This window comes from Rana temporaria, chromosome 5, assembly GCF_905171775.1.
Source record: "Rana temporaria chromosome 5, aRanTem1.1, whole genome shotgun sequence".
NCBI lineage: Eukaryota > Metazoa > Chordata > Amphibia > Anura > Ranidae > Rana > Rana temporaria.
Window position 1 is genome coordinate 237,612,891 of NC_053493.1, and position 15,770 is coordinate 237,628,660.

Genomic DNA, 15,770 nt, shown 5'->3' on the forward strand with positions numbered 1-15,770 from the left:
CGTCTTTTTGACATGGGGCAGTGGTCAAGTGGTTAACCTGTCTGGAACTTTTGTTTTAATTCACTCTCCCATTTTTCCAGGGTCCCTTCTCATTAGAGGACATCAACAGCCTGTATATTTTAGAGATCGTCCCTTTTCTATTCATCCCTCCCTGTTCTATCAGTCTCTCCCAGGGATTTAATCTTTCAGCACTTCGCAGTGGCTTTGGGAGGGATTCAGTAAAATGTTGGACCTGCATATATCTCCAACTATCCCACTGTGATACTCCGTATTTCTTTCTTAGTTCTTCCAATTGGCATAGCCTATTCCCCTTTAAAACATCACTTAGCCTCAGTCTATCCGAGTCCGTCCACTTTAGGTACAATTTGTTATTTTTCCCCGGTGGGAAATAATCATTTCCCATTAAATGCATCAGTGGGCTATTGTATTGCCCCTTCGTATCCTATTACTTTGTCCCATACTTTTAGTGTTTCTATTGTAATTGGAGCGGATGCTTTAGGAAGATCTCTATATTTTTTCGGGATCCAAATAGTCTGGCCTAACTCCGTTTTATTCATATTCTCTTCTAGGGACACCTATATAGTGTGTGGTGGAGAAGAGGGGTGAAGGAAAGACAGACAGTTTAAAGGATAGAAGACACAGCTGTCAGAAGGAGTGGTAGACATTTTAAAAGGAAGAATGTATACATTTAATATATATTGCTTTATTTGAAGGAAAATAAAATTGCATACGTTTTGTCCCTATGCCTGACCTAAACCTTACCCACTCTTACCCTCTAAGGCAGTAGTCATCAACCCTGTCATCAGGGCCCACTAACAGGCCAGGTTTGCAAGATTTGTCCCCTGCGTACTTTTGGGATTGTTTACATTCTGCGCTGCGGGTCTTCCTCTTACTCCCCTGCGTATCTCCAGGCTGGGTTTTTTTAGCCCCCGAGAAGTCTATATAAGGGTAATGAATAGGTGCGTCCAGCAGAGGGAGTACAGTACTGCAGAGAGGAATGTAAACAATGCCATGAGCAAGGAATCTCAGTAAGTAGAGATCTGTGGAGGGGGAGGGTGGGGTGATATAGGTCAAGACACAGTGGCAAAAAGAATAAGTGTACTGCACTTTGTCTAAAATTGCCCTAAAAAAAAAAAAAAAAAAAAAAAAAGAAGAAGTATGGGGGAACCTGAAGCATTCTTGCCTAGGTGGATGCAGCATTGGTCCGATGCTGTATTTGTCCCCCGCAGAATTTAACACTGAGAACTCGATTCTCAGGGCTCCCTGAGTAGAGATCTGGAGACTGTCAGTCAGCAGCTCTCTGCCCCCCCCCCTCTCGTTTACTGGAGTGCTGGTTTGTGGAGAAGACGGGAGCGGTCAAGTTAGGCTCTTAGCGGCTCGCTGGACCTGCTGCTCTGTGACTTCACGGTGTCTGCTGAAAACAGGTCACAGGAGTGTAGAACGAACTGGACTCCAGTGATCCACAGGAGAAGTACAGACAAACAAGCTTTGGCTGTACTTCTCCTTTAAAGTGGTGTTCGGGAGCTACCATCTTACACACCCTGTGCCTGAGAAAGTACTTCTGCAGGGGCAGCATGTGATGAGACAGCGTTCAGCAATGGCTAACCAAAGAAGAGTGACTGAGGGGAATGAGGGTTGAGGATAAGTGGTAGTCAGAAGGAGCCGAAAAAAATAGATGTGATGGTTTAGATTTAAATTTTTTCAACTGGTGATCATGTCCTAGGGTGGCACTTACTCATTGTACTGGAGCTATGGATGAGCAGTTGTGTCACTCTAGGACAGTTAGTATGTTAGGAATACATCTCCCTCTATCTTTTACTCCATAAAATGAGGTGGTGTTCTGCAGTATTGACACATTTCATGACAACATTGTTCCTGATCAACATCTGCCTTAACGTGGTGACTGGATTAAGGTGTCTGTGCTACCTGTGTGGATATAAACGCTTTGGTGTTTTCCAGACACTCATCAGAAATGAAGAAATGTCTTGGATAAGTTACAAACCATCAACATTATAAAACAAGTCCAGTTTATTGTGACCAACTACTACAAGCTATACCATGACCTGAATAAATGAAAACCTTCACAGCAGGTTTTTTTTTTTGCATTTACGGAACAGATATAACAACGTTATTTTAATGGTATTTGCAACAAACCTAAATGGAGCAATTAAGTTGATTGTTAGGGTTTACATTAAATTACAATATTTAGCATTATGCCATTTTCATAATTTTAGCAAGGAGCGCCTTAAACAAACAACAATGTTAAGTTTGGATAGAAAGGGTGCACATTTTCAATAATTCTTTATAATATGCTAATTTAGAAGTAATAACCAAAATAAAAAAGGGAGCAGAGAAGAGATATGCCCAAGGTCACAGAGGGCTGAATTTGCTAACCGGTTTCCACTAAAAACAAGCACTGTTCCTTGTTTGTCACATTTTGTTCTTTGTGGTTTAAAAGTATGAACGCCATCAGCCTAGAATGATTGATATACTGAGCACTGGCACAAGTGAGTGTGAAGGGGGAAGAAATTTAAAGAGCTGAGGGAATCCCTTCTTGACACACAGTAATGTGATACCTCTACATTCTGTGCTGCCTCCATAACATATGCATAGGCTTCCCTTAGTGATGTTCCAGTTAGTGAGGACAGTGGGAAATGACAAACATTTCTTTGTCACAGACGAGAACTGGGAAGTTGTTTGCAAGAAAAGAATAATGTCGGTCTATGGCAAACAAATTACTTCATTAAAGCTAAATATAATATCTGCATTATCTAAAATGTTGTTATATTATTGGGATGTCAAAAAGCATCATATTACAATAATTGTATTTAAAAGATGTTATTTCTTAGTTTACAATCTGGAGTTATATAGTTAAATACCAATCTACTGTATATTTTTCTTTCTTTCTTTCCCGGTCACATTTTACAACAGTGGACTTTTTACTTTGTGCAGCACCAATTTCATTGTTCTAAACAGGAAAGGACATGACAGCTCCACGTAAAATAAAAATAAACCAATCATGCACAGCTTACTGATGTGTACATGAAGCAAAACATGTGCATATGCTGCAGTAATAAAAGAAAATAACAGCATCATACCAATAGCTATCTCTCTAGAAACCTTATTTAGCACTGTCCTACTTTAACCCCTTTGCGCTAGGTCCTCCTGGCCCTTTAAGAGGTTTTAGTTGGTGGGAGGCGGGGCTTATGATCATGTGACTGTCGTATTTAGTGATCACATGATCATAACGCTTTCTGTTAGCTGCCAGTAACTGCGCCGGGAGTGCGCAGGGCTTCTTTACCTGTTTTTTTTATCTGTGTAGCCCACATGACTATAGAGTCACATATGTGGGCATATACACAATGGTAAATGACACTCCCCTCCCTCATTGCTCCTCCATGTCCTCCTATTGCTAAACACTATGGGGCAGGATATAGTATGCCGATTGATTACATTCACTAAGAAACTCACAAAAAAAAAACATAGTTTTTATCAGTATATCCATATAAAATATATAAAATTGGTAATACCTGTTAGGTAAAAAAAAAAAAAAAAAAAAAAAAAGAGCCTTGGATGCAGATGCTGTCTTAACAAAATTAAAGCTAGTGTTAATCATCTTTGTTTCAGCCTACAACATACTAATGCATGGAAAATACACATTGGATGTTCAATAAAGATTTATTGGGAGCTGCAAAACAGTTTTTTGATATTTCTAGTCTAATTTAAATTGCTCTTCTGAGTTTTAGTCATGTGACTGACATAGCACCAATCAGGGCTGACCAGACACAAACTCACACAGTAGACAGCATACACCAGCAGAGTAATAGAAGCCCCCTTGCAAGGATCTTTCCCTGCAGATGCCAAAAAACAAGATCATAGGACCACACAACAGCGATACACGCATAAAGTACTTAGAGGAATTAACATGTCTCTGTTTAGTATCACTTTAAGGTACATCTTTACTGAAAGAACAATAAAAAGCGTGGCTTGCTAATTTCTCCTTTTACAAATGCTAGTTCCCTAGCTGTCATGATTCATTGGTTTCAAATATTTTTGACTCAATGACTAAGGTACAAGAATTCAGATTGGGAATTATGACTTTCTCCGATTTTACTTGCTGCATGCTTGTCTCAGTTCAGCGAATTAGAAACTATTAGATGTTATGAAAATACAACAGACCTTGTTCACTTTTTTATACCCAATCACAAGCTAGTAAAAATCAGTTTTTAAATTCCCCTTGCACATGACTGTGTCTATAAGGTAAGCATAGTTTCATCTTACTTATCAACAATTGCTTTGCTACATAAACAGACATTACTTCTTTAGTAAATCAACCCCATTATGTTTTGCTCTTATGAATATAGGACAGCTTCTGACACAATTTTACACCTATTAAAAATGTAGTATGCTTATTTGCTTTTCTCCACCAAAAATGTTTGAAACCTAGCAATGCAGAAATTAAAAAAAATACAAAATCTTTAATCAGAAATAAAAAAAGATAGATTACAATTCCATGAAGATCAATGTTTTAAGAAAATGTCAGTGGTTGATATGGCGTTATTTAAAGGAGTTTTAAAAGGAGTTTTAAACCTTTGTGTTTTTTTACCTTAAAAGCGGATGTCCCCTGAAAAAAAAAAATATTAAAAGCCAGCAGCTACAAATACTGCAGCTGCTGACTTTTAATATCAGCACACTTACCTGTCCTGGAGTCCAGCGCGGTCCGCAGCAGAGGACGAGTGATCGCTCGTCACTCTGCTGCCCCCACCGCCATCCTTGGTGAGGGCTGTGCCGTGCTGACTGGATCCCGCGGTGTTCTGGGAGCTGTGTGTTTTCCAGAAGACAACGGGGGGGGGGGGACCGATCTGACGTCCTGCCCACAGACTGTGTGGCCGGAAGTGGATGCAAATATCTTTAAACAGGTATCTGCACCCCCTCCTCCTGAAAGGTGTCAAATGTGACACTGGAGGGGGGGGGGGGGGGTTCCAATGAGCGGGAGTGGAGGTGGAGGGTGGAGCTCCGCTTTAATGCATCCTATGCATTAAGGTGAAAATACTTCTGTCAGTCACCGCCCCGTTTTACTTACCTGAGCCCTGGAACTCCACTCGGCGGAGATGCGCTTTTTCTCTGCCCGGGGGTTCTCGGCTCTTGATTGGATAGATTGATAGCAGCGCAGCGATTGGCACCCACTGCTGTCAAACAAATCCAATGACGCATGCGCTGGGGCAGAGTCATACATTCGGCAGCTAGTGATGTCAAATGATGGACTCGGAAGCACGCTTGCAAGGTAACCCCCCGGGAGAGTGCTTCTCCTAGGGGGTTACCTCATGTGGGGAGGAGCCACGAAAGCTGCAGGGAGACCCCAGAATTCAAGGATCGGGGACTCTCTGTGCAAAACGAGCAGCACAGTGGGGGTAAGTATGACATGTTTGTTATTTATTTATTTATTTTAAAACAAAGCTTTAAAACCACATTAAACTCTTAAAGTTCAAGACAAACTCAAAGTTTATTTTACCTTAGGCCTCTTTCACATGGGGCAGACTCTGTACAGATAATCAGCCTGCTTAGTAGGGGATCTCTCTGCTGATCCCTGATGAGCAGGCAGAGGACAGGTCTGTGTCTGCTCTGCTATGCATAGACACCGACACAGCCCGCTCTCCTCTATGGAGCAGTGGGATGGAAACAGACAGCCTGTCCGTTTCCATCCTATTCCGCAAACGGATCTGTCTGTTTTTGGTGGCCCGGATCAAATCGGATGCCGGTGGGTGTCAGCAGACACATCTGATGACATCCACCACTCCATATAGAGCAATGAGGGGTCCGAATGGGTCCGCCTGAAAAATGGACAGGCAGACCTGATCGGAACATTTGTGTGAAGGGGGCCTTAAAGGCTGTACAGCAAACACATCTTTACAATATTCTGCTGTGGCTGTTATCCTGTTCGTTGTCACTACTGAAAATACTAAAGTTATCAGTTTTAATGCATTAAGCAGAACAAGCTAAAATAAAAAATAATACTAAATGTGTTGAGATGTACAACTGTTGCGCTGTAATATATACCATATTTATCGGCATATAACACGCACCCTAACTTTAAGAGGGAAGTTTCAGGAAAAAAAAAAAACTTTACACAGCCCCCTGTGTATAACACACAGGCACAGTTTACCCTCTATTTTCAGTGTAAAAGAGTGAGTGTTAGACAGCAATAAATACAGTATATATGATTTTATTTATATATATATTATATATATATATATATATTATATATATATATATATATATATATATATATATATATATATATATATATATATTTATTTTTTGCATCAGTGTGTGCCAATATAGTGAGTGCTGATGTCTCCCATATATTTATTTATCCATTAATTTATTTATTTTTATTTGATGAAACTAGTTAATGTTCTCTTAACACTTTAGCGCGGAATTGGTTTGGTATTATTAAACAAAAAATATCATAAATATTCACATACTACATGTGTTGCTAGTTAAGAAATTAACAAATAAAAATAAAAAAACGAAAATAAAGTGGAAGGGAAAACAAAATAAAATTTAGCAAAATAATAATAAAAAAAAGATAAAAGCAAGCAGCATCCACTAAAATTATAAAACTGGTAAAAACAATATACAATAGCAGCATTAGGCAAAATAAAAATCAGCAAACTATACACACTTTTAGGCTGCTATAACAGGTTGCTGCTCCACCTTCCCCCTCGACCCCCACCCCTCTCTTGTCTCTTTGACAGATGAGACACTTGTGGGATTTTTTTCTGTGCCGCTGCCTGCCTCTTGCTCTAGTACTTACTCTGAAGCATCGCTGCTACTGCACTCAGCCTTTTCATCCTCTCTTAGAAGTTGGATTCCCAAGGAGTCTACGGCTCGCTTCAAAATAGCCTCCATCGCCTCCACACAGATCTTCTCCAAGACAATAACCCTGCAGCGGCTTACTAACGCATTGTTCACCTGGAACGAAGGGTTCTCCGTTGTTGCTCCAATTAGAGTGATTGTCCCACATTCTACGTGTGGTAGAAACGTGTCCTGAAGATGGGAGGGAAGCAAAAAGATCATTTGATATACCCTGAGTGAGTACACACTTAAAGTTGTTTGGAAATGAATAGTGTTACATCTTTTAATGCAGAAGTACAGAACCAGTGCTCAGGTAACAAAAACTAAAAAATCAAGGTAACTTACTTTAATAGGTAAATAAAAACTGCAGGGAAGACAATACTAAGCAGTGTACATAACCAACATACTATAAAGGATTACAAAAAAAGCCAACGAAATCCTTCCACTCCTTCCCTGCAAGCTTGACACAACAATCCTAAGTGTTCAAGTGACAGCTTCCATACTTCTCAGCTAGTTAATATACATGGCAATGTTCTACAGCCATTTACATTTCTACAAGATAATCCAGACCCTTCATTCATTCCTAGTAAGCGTTGTTTGTGCACTTGTGCTGTACATTTGATAGTGTGTCAAGATTCAGCTCTATGTTCAAGTAAAGCATCAGTAGTGCTTACAATGTGCTTCTACTGATCGGGAATAGAACACTAATCTTGAGACAGGTGCTATTGCCACTTGTATACCCTCTCAAATCCTGAAGATTGAAATTATTTTAAAACACAAAATGGATTTTTAAGGATTTTCTACCTGTGAGGGCACTTTCACAGCCACTTTAGTTTTGCAAATTAACACAAATATGCATAACCTAATTATAAAGTGTTATAATATGTGATAAAGGTATTTGTGATCCTGATGAAGTACATCTAGGTAGCATTAAATTCAGTGAAGCTTTGACACTGCCTGTTTTACATCCTTATAAATGGTGTACCCCCTTCTAAGCACACAAGTTTATAAAAGTACCCCCAGTGTGTTATGGTTTATCACAAGAACCTCTTGACGTGCTCTGATTACTTGTACAACTTAAATTTGTAACACTCTAAATTGTAAGTCTGGGTATACAGAAAACCTTTGGCTAGGAGAAATATAGAGGCTTTCAATGCTGATTGAAATTGCTACTTTCCTTGCGGTTATGCTAACCCTCTGGCTTGAATACATTCCAAATCACTGAGATGAAACAAGTATGAAAATCAGGAAAGTCAGTCAAGGGTGTTAGCCTGACAGCCAGGTAACTAGCATTTGCAGAGTTAGAAGTCAGAAATGGCAACCTCCATCTTTAATGTCATAAATATCACTTGGTCAAATATCTCATCTGGCCAAATAAAGTATGACATGCTCTAATGGTACATCTGACTCACCTTATATTTGTGGCCATCTTGATGGTAATCCCAACATATGTGCCTAAACAGGAACCCAGGTATAAAGTGTCTACATCAGACCACTTGCAATAGGTAAGTTACAAAGCCAAACCTATGGCTATACAACATAGAACATGATATGGGAAATGTAATCCAGCAAGTATAGTGGGGCAGATCAATTTAGAAAGGCAAAATCTCATTATTATTTATTCAATAATAGAGATGCCTCTAGAGCTACAAAAGCTTTAGAGAATTACTTGAAGTCCATTTCCCGTAAACAGCTCAGAAGCAGTTATCAAATTTGAATAACTCTGGGAATCCATTTAGCATGACAAGTAAAAAAAATATAAAAAAAGTACGTAGGCAATACTTATGAGAACATTTTATATTTAGGGCCAGTGTTGATTACATTTGGGCTTTTGTTGATTGTATCAGTTTGAGATGCTTCTGAAATCATTTATAATTCACTATAATTATAATTTAACCAGCTGTTTACTGCATTGGACCAGTATAGGAATGCAAAATATGCTTAAGAAGGTTCTAAAGGCTCAAGGCTTATTACCTTCATGTATTCTATGCACGAAGGAAAAAAAAAAATCTCTGTGCAGCAGCCCCTCCAGTCCCCCATAATACTAACCTGAGCCTCATCACGATACAAAAGCCAATCACATTTAAAGGGGTTTTCCACCTTTTTTTTTAAGTTTATTAAAAGTCAGCAGCTACAAAAAGTGTAGCTGCTGGCTTTTAATAAACTGACACTTACCTGCTCCACGGCTCCAGCGACGCGCCGGCCGGGGCTCCGCTCCTCGCCCCCCTCTTCATTCTTAGTGTGGGCACCCGGCAGTGACAGCTTTCGGCTTCACGGCCGGGCACCCACTGCGCATGCGCGAGCGGCAGTGCGCATGCGCGAACGGAGCAGCGCCGTCCGATTGGACAGGCGCTCGCCTACAGGGAGGGGCTGTGAAAAGGCGATTAAGCTAATCGCCTTTTCAGCCCCTCGGCGGAAGGAGGAAGTGGGACAGGAAGTCCCCTTCTCCTGAAGCCCCCACTCCCCCCCCCAAAAAAATTACATGCCAAATGTGGCATGTAAGGGGGCGAGGAGTGGGTTAAGCGGAGGTCCATTTTTAGGTGGAACTCCTCTTTAATCACCGCCAGTGAGCTAATGAAAAGGAGGGTGGGCAAGCCATGGCTGTGTGTGTGTGTGTGTGTGTGTGTGTGAGTGGACATGCAGAGCATTGGCTCGGGAGCGGGTCTGCTTGGGTGCCCCATTGCAAGCTGCTTACTCTGGGGGCACTTGGGATAAGGGAGGGGGCAGGAGCACCATCGAGGGACACGGTAAGAGGAGAATCAGCGCTGCACTGTGGAAAAAATAAAATCGCTGCACAGAGCAGGTCTGACATGTTTGTTATTGAAAAAATAGATTTGCTTGCATCCCTGCTTGATTCTTTAAAGTTTGGGGTCAAAGCTGAAAAGAAAAACAAATAGTGAAAAGTATATTAAGGGTTTTCCGGCAAATTCTGCGTTTCTGACAATTATCAGGAAATCCATGGCAGCCTGCTATGCCCTCCTTGACCTACAAGCTTTTCTAATGTTGTCCAAACAAATTAAAAAATTTTATGCTTAAAGGTCTTGATCCTTCTCTTCTTCGTCTCCTTCTATCTATATAACCTTATAGCTATACATACTTTGGAAAAGTTCACCGATGGCGCCTTCTGTATTGTACTTATGAATTTCAATAATCCGGTTTTAAATTGTAACTTTACATAAAAAAATGATTATGGCTAGACTTTTTTTGGCAAAAAAAGAATTTATATGTCAAGGATCTTTAGAATATACAGCTTTTTTTCTATCTCATCTTAAGTGCCTTCTCTCTAAGCTCTCTTAGTCGTTCCTTATCGCTGAGTTCTTCCAGCTCCCATTTTAATTGTGTTGTTCTAAGCCGAACTCCTTCTAGTTCAATCTATAGGTTGATAGGTGACCAAAACTGCACTGCATACGCACGATGAGGCCAAACTAATGTTTTATAAAGGATAAGAAAAAGTATAGATTTTTGGAATAAACACCTTTTTAAGTGCACAAAATTATTCTACCTGCCATATTAGGTGCAACCTGGCATTGCATGCCGTTTCCAAGTCTGCGGTCTACCAGGACACCCAAGACTTTTTCCATCACGGATTCCTACGCTTCCCAATAAAATTTTGCATGCACAATTTTAGTACCCAAGCACATAACTCTGCATTTTTCAATTTTGAACTTCATCTGTCATGCCGTGTTTAGCTGCGTTTTTGCTTTTGTAAAAAAAAAAAGCGTTTGTAAAAAAAATAAAAAATGTTGTTAAAATGAAGAAAATCTATAAACGAAACGCTGCTAAACGTGAGCCGTTACAGGCATTTGCCATTTCAAATACCTCTGAACACCCGTCTGAACCCATTTTTTTGCATTCCAAAAAAATGCTTCTAAACGCAACTGCCTAGAAATGACTATAAATGACCCTGTGTAGATGTACTGATAAGATAACAGAGGAGAGTTCAGGGGCAGCTGAAAAAAATGCCCAACTGCTCCTAAACATCCGCTTACTAGCAGCAGTGTACATGAATCCTAATGCCGCGTACACACAACCGTTTTTCGGGTTGTAAAAAATGAAATTTTTAATGGTCTAGAAAAAAGTTTTTTTCAACCCGATCGTTAAAACTGCCTTGCCTACAAAAAAAAAAATGCTCTAGCAAAGCGTGGTGACGTACGACCGCACTATAAAGGGAAAGTTTATGTCAATAACACTTTTAGAAATATATTTACAGAGAAAAAAGGTGACGTGGTCAATACTTATTTTACCCGCTGTGTAAATTTATATATATATATATATATATATATATATATATATATATATATATATACACACACACACACACACATACATACACATACACATACACATACACATACACATATATATATATATATATATATATATATATATATATATATGTGTTACGCTCGTTTATTATTAGTGTTTCATCTTGGTTTATAGCAACTGATATTGGTTGGTTAAAATGTGTAATATAGTATCTAGTAATAAGAAATTAGCAATTGCAGTCTACCTGTTGCGTCTTGTTAAAACGATGAATCTCATCAACAAAGAGGATAGTTTTTCTTTTGAAAAGTTTAATCTCATTTTGGGCTTGCTTGATGACCTCTCGTACATCATTGGTAGAAGCACTTGTTGCAGACAGAGTTATAAAGCGTGTATTGTTTTTGTTGGTATTTTTGGCAATTATGTGAGCCAACGTTGTCTGGAAAGCAAAAGAAAATGGCTTTAACAGATATGCTAACACAAAGGAAGAGTTTGTGTAAATGACTAAATGCATCGACAACAGGTGGATACAATTTATTTTACAAACCAGAAGACAAACCTAACAGTTTGACATGTACCAAAAGACACAGACACTGTCATTTCAGATTTTACAGCTCTCTAATGCCTCGTACACACGATCTGAATTTCCGATGGAAAAAGTCAGACAGACTTTTTCCATCGGAAATTCCGACCGTGTGTATGCCCATCTGAGTTTTTCCATTAGATATTCCGATGAATTCCATCGGAGTTTAGATAGAGAACATGTTCTCTTTTACTCCGATCGAATTCTGTCGGAATTCCGATGCGAGTTAGTCGGACAAAGGTCCGATCGTGTGTACAAGGCTTAACTAGTTTGTTATGTGAATTATTTAGCAAATATATAACACTGGAAACCAAAATTCACCGAGATAGGAAGTGATGGTAAACATACACTGTACAACCACTTTAATAAAAAAAAGAGCAGGTTATACTAATACTGTTATAAGATTTCTTAGTTGACATTTTTTAAAGAAATATGCATGCAGTAGCTATTTAAATATTTCTGCTTTAAATTGCATACTATGGTATATCGATATGGGTGAGGGAAGCCTCTATGCTGAGCTATTGTATTCTCACACCAGGGAGACTTTGCCGACATCAGAATACAATTAACATCGATCCCAGCTATAGCCAGCGGTGCTAATCGAGCAGGAAAAATCTAAAAGGGCAGTTGCACATAAGTCAATTGATAGATTGACTTCTGTACAACCTTCCTGCCCATACATTAATCGAAATTCGTCTGGTCCCCACTGAACAGCCTAATTTCAATCCACGTATGGCCAGCTTAGGCCGCGTACACACGGTTGTTCCAAACAGATGAGAATGGTCCGACGGGCCATTTCCATCGGTTCACCGCTGAAGTGGCCTGATGGTCTGATGTGCGTACACACCATCGTTACAAAAACCGATCGGGTCAGAACGCGGTGACGTCAAACACACGACGTGCTGAATAAAACTAAGTTTAATGCTTCCAAGCATGCGTCGACTTGATTCTGAGCATGCGCGGGTTTTGAAACAATGTTTTCTGTACTAACCATCGGTTTGGACCGATCGGGCAGCGGTCCATCGGTTTGATTTTGAAGCATGTTTTAACATTTTGGACCGAAGGAAAACAGACCGATGGGCTATACACACGGTCGGTTTGGACAGATGAAACTGAACCTTGGTCCATTCTCATCGGTTTTGTCCGACCGTGTGTACGCGCCTTAAGGGTCTATTCACACTGGAGTCCTCAGCTCAGTCACATTTTTGCTAAGAAAAACAATTGATAAATACTGATTTAGGTTATATCATCCGTTTGCACATCTGTTTTGAGTTAAAGGGTCACTAAAGGAAAACATTTTTTTTGCTGAAATGACTGTTTACAGGGTATAGAGACATAATAGTTAACTGATTCCTTTTAAAAAATAGATAAAAACCAATCATATAATGTACCTACAGTTTAGTTTAATTTTTGCTGTCGTTTCCTGGTTCTCTGATGTACAGAACCAGAGAGCCAATAGAGAGCAGTGAAGGTTTTGCAAAACGAAACTGGATTGGTGCTGAGGGGTTTTAGACACACCTCCTTGATTAGTCACCACAGTGAGAAATCTCCCAGTACTGTGGTGATCAGGAAACAGACAACCAGGAAGTGTCCAGAACAGAGAGGAATTACAGCAACATCAAAGCAAAAATTAACAATGAGGACATAAAACCAGGACTGCAGTAAGGTAAAGAAAGCTATTAAGCTAAAAAAAAAAAAAATTCCTTTAGTGACACTTTAAGTTCATTTTACATCAGTTTGATTTTCAGTTCACATCAGTTTACATTCTTTTTTGTACCCTATTTATTTATTCATTGTTGAAAAAAAACTAATCATGAGTGACAAAAGTAAAAAAAAAAGGAAAAAAGGTTCTTGCATAAAAAAAGGAACATTAAAGCGGATGTGCCACTAAAAAAATATATTAAAAGCCAGCAGCTACAAATACTGCAGCTGCTGACTTTTAATATAAGGACACTTACCTGTCCTGGAGTCCAGCGCCGATCGCTCGTCACCCTGCTGCTCCCCCCTCAATCCACGGTGAGGGAACCAGGAAGTGAAGCGCTCCGGCTTCACTGCCCGGTTCCCTACGGCGCATGCGCGAGTCGCGCTGCGCCCGCCGATTGGCTCCCGCTGTGTGCTGGGAGCCGAGTGTTCCCAGCATACAACGGGGGACGGACGGGAAGCAAGGAAAAAACCCGTCTTTTGCCTGTATCGTAGAGCCGGAAGTGGGTGCAGATACCTGTCTGTAGACAGGTATCTGCACCCCCCTCCCCCCTGAAAGGTGTCAAATGTGACACCGGAGGGGGGGAGGGTTCCGATCAGCGGGACTCCACTTTAGGGTGGAGAACCGCTTTAATGGAATGGTTACAGACAGCATCCATTTTCACCCAATCAGATGTGTCTAGGTGTATAAAACTGTTCAAAAATCAGACCTGAACAGACACAGATGCAGTATGTGACCACGTGTAACGAAATTAAGGGCCTACTCTAGTAGGTCCTTATTTGCTGACAACCACTGGGACTGCAGACAGGGAAACAGCTCATCTCAGCTCCACAGAAGTCAACGAGGAAGAAAAAAAGAAGTCACAGGAGCTGCACATCACACAAAATCCTCATGTAAAGAGTGGAAGCCTATCTAGACTCTGTCAAGGCCATACTGACATGTTCCTCAAGAGGCTTAGTCATAGGAATGGGCAGGGCGAAACATGTTGGGGGGGTGGCCTGGAAGAAGCCTATGCTGAGGCTGCTTCCACTCTTTACATGGCGGTTTTGTGTGCTGTATGGCTTCTTTTTTTTTTTCTTTCTCATTGACAGATGTAAGCCAGTCCATAGAAATAAATAGCGGTCTGTTTTTCCATCCCCAATTTTTTTTTCTCATCAATAGAACACCCAAGACCCCTTTCACATGGGTGCCTCTGTTGGACAGACTCCACCTGTTTAGCAGGGAATCGCTGTACTAATCCCCACTGAGCAGGTGGGTGACAGCTCCATCTCCGCTTACTGAACAGAGCGGAGACAGAGCTAGTTCCGCTCTCCTCTATGGGGAGATCGCATAAAAACGGACAGCCTGTCCAATTTTATCGGATCTGATCCACCAGACGAATGGAAAATAGGACCACTATCCCTATAGATTTGGCAGATCGGATAGCAGCGGATGTCAGCGGACATGTTACCGCTGACATCCGCCACTCCATAGGGCTGAATGGAAGGTCTGATCAGGTCCGCCTGAAAAACTGACAGGCAGACCTGATCAGACAGCCCGTGTGAAAGGGGCCTAAAGCAGCAGCCAGAAGCACAACATGTCTTGTTACTAGTAAGTGATGTCCCGTGTGCTGTTTTTTTTATTTTTGACTAAGCTTAGGCTTTAACTTTGACCGGACAGTTCTAAAGTGTTCCATTGTGAAGTAATTGATATTGCAGGTATTAAACAGTGCTCTATATATTGCTAGCATTTAAAAGGAATAACACAAACACAAGTACATAAATGTAAAGGGATTAGCCAGTCAAAAAAGGAAACCTGGATGTCTCATCCTAAATAAAATATCTAAGGACATGGCGTGCAATAAACACTTGCAGAGTATCACAGACACTGCCAGATCATGCCTCACACCTATTCTAGTTTCTCAAGCTGTCTGGGCCATCTTGTTCCTCTACGAACATTTATTTGAAGGACCACTCTTGTAAATGTTTAATGAGCGTTCCTCTTTTGATACAGCAACACGGAGCATACACATGCTTTAGGTGAACAGACACAGCTCTGTCAGTTTTACAATGCTGATAGGAGAAGTGCTTTAAAATGAATGAAAAATTGCATCACAAGCTGTATGATAAAAACTACATAAACTGATATTTTAGTTTTGCTTCTAAAAACAGGAGTGTAAAGAGAAAATATCCTGTGGGTGTTATTTGATCTAACGTAAAGAAAACGCAATGTAGAAACCACAGCAAACTGATTGACTCGGGAATATAAGCCGCTGGAAGCTAATGTATGCTAGATTCTATGTCTTACTTCACATAATTTCAAGGTCAACGATTACCAGCTTTAAATCGTTAATGAAAAAAAAAAAAAAACAACATGTATAATCAT

The 15,770-nt window shown here is 40.3% G+C and overlaps 2 protein-coding genes across 2 annotated transcripts in view; one reads left to right on the forward strand and one right to left on the reverse strand.

Annotated features, from left to right (window-relative positions):
• Positions 1–15,770, reverse strand: part of WRNIP1 (WRN helicase interacting protein 1) — a 152,525-nt gene that overhangs the window by 125,530 nt on the left and 11,225 nt on the right. The window contains exons 2-3 of the mRNA XM_040353628.1: positions 11,369–11,560; positions 6,818–7,050 (exon numbers count right to left, since the gene is read on the reverse strand). Of these exons, the coding sequence (XP_040209562.1) occupies positions 6,818–7,050; positions 11,369–11,560 (425 nt within the window). The remainder of the gene's footprint in view (positions 1–6,817; positions 7,051–11,368; positions 11,561–15,770) is intronic.
• The window catches only part of MYLK4 (myosin light chain kinase family member 4), a 163,076-nt gene continuing 154,320 nt past the window's right edge, over positions 7,015–15,770 (forward strand). Inside the window, exon 1 of the mRNA XM_040353626.1 lies at positions 7,015–7,094. Coding sequence (XP_040209560.1) covers positions 7,057–7,094 — 38 coding nt within the window. The 5' untranslated portion in view covers positions 7,015–7,056. The remainder of the gene's footprint in view (positions 7,095–15,770) is intronic.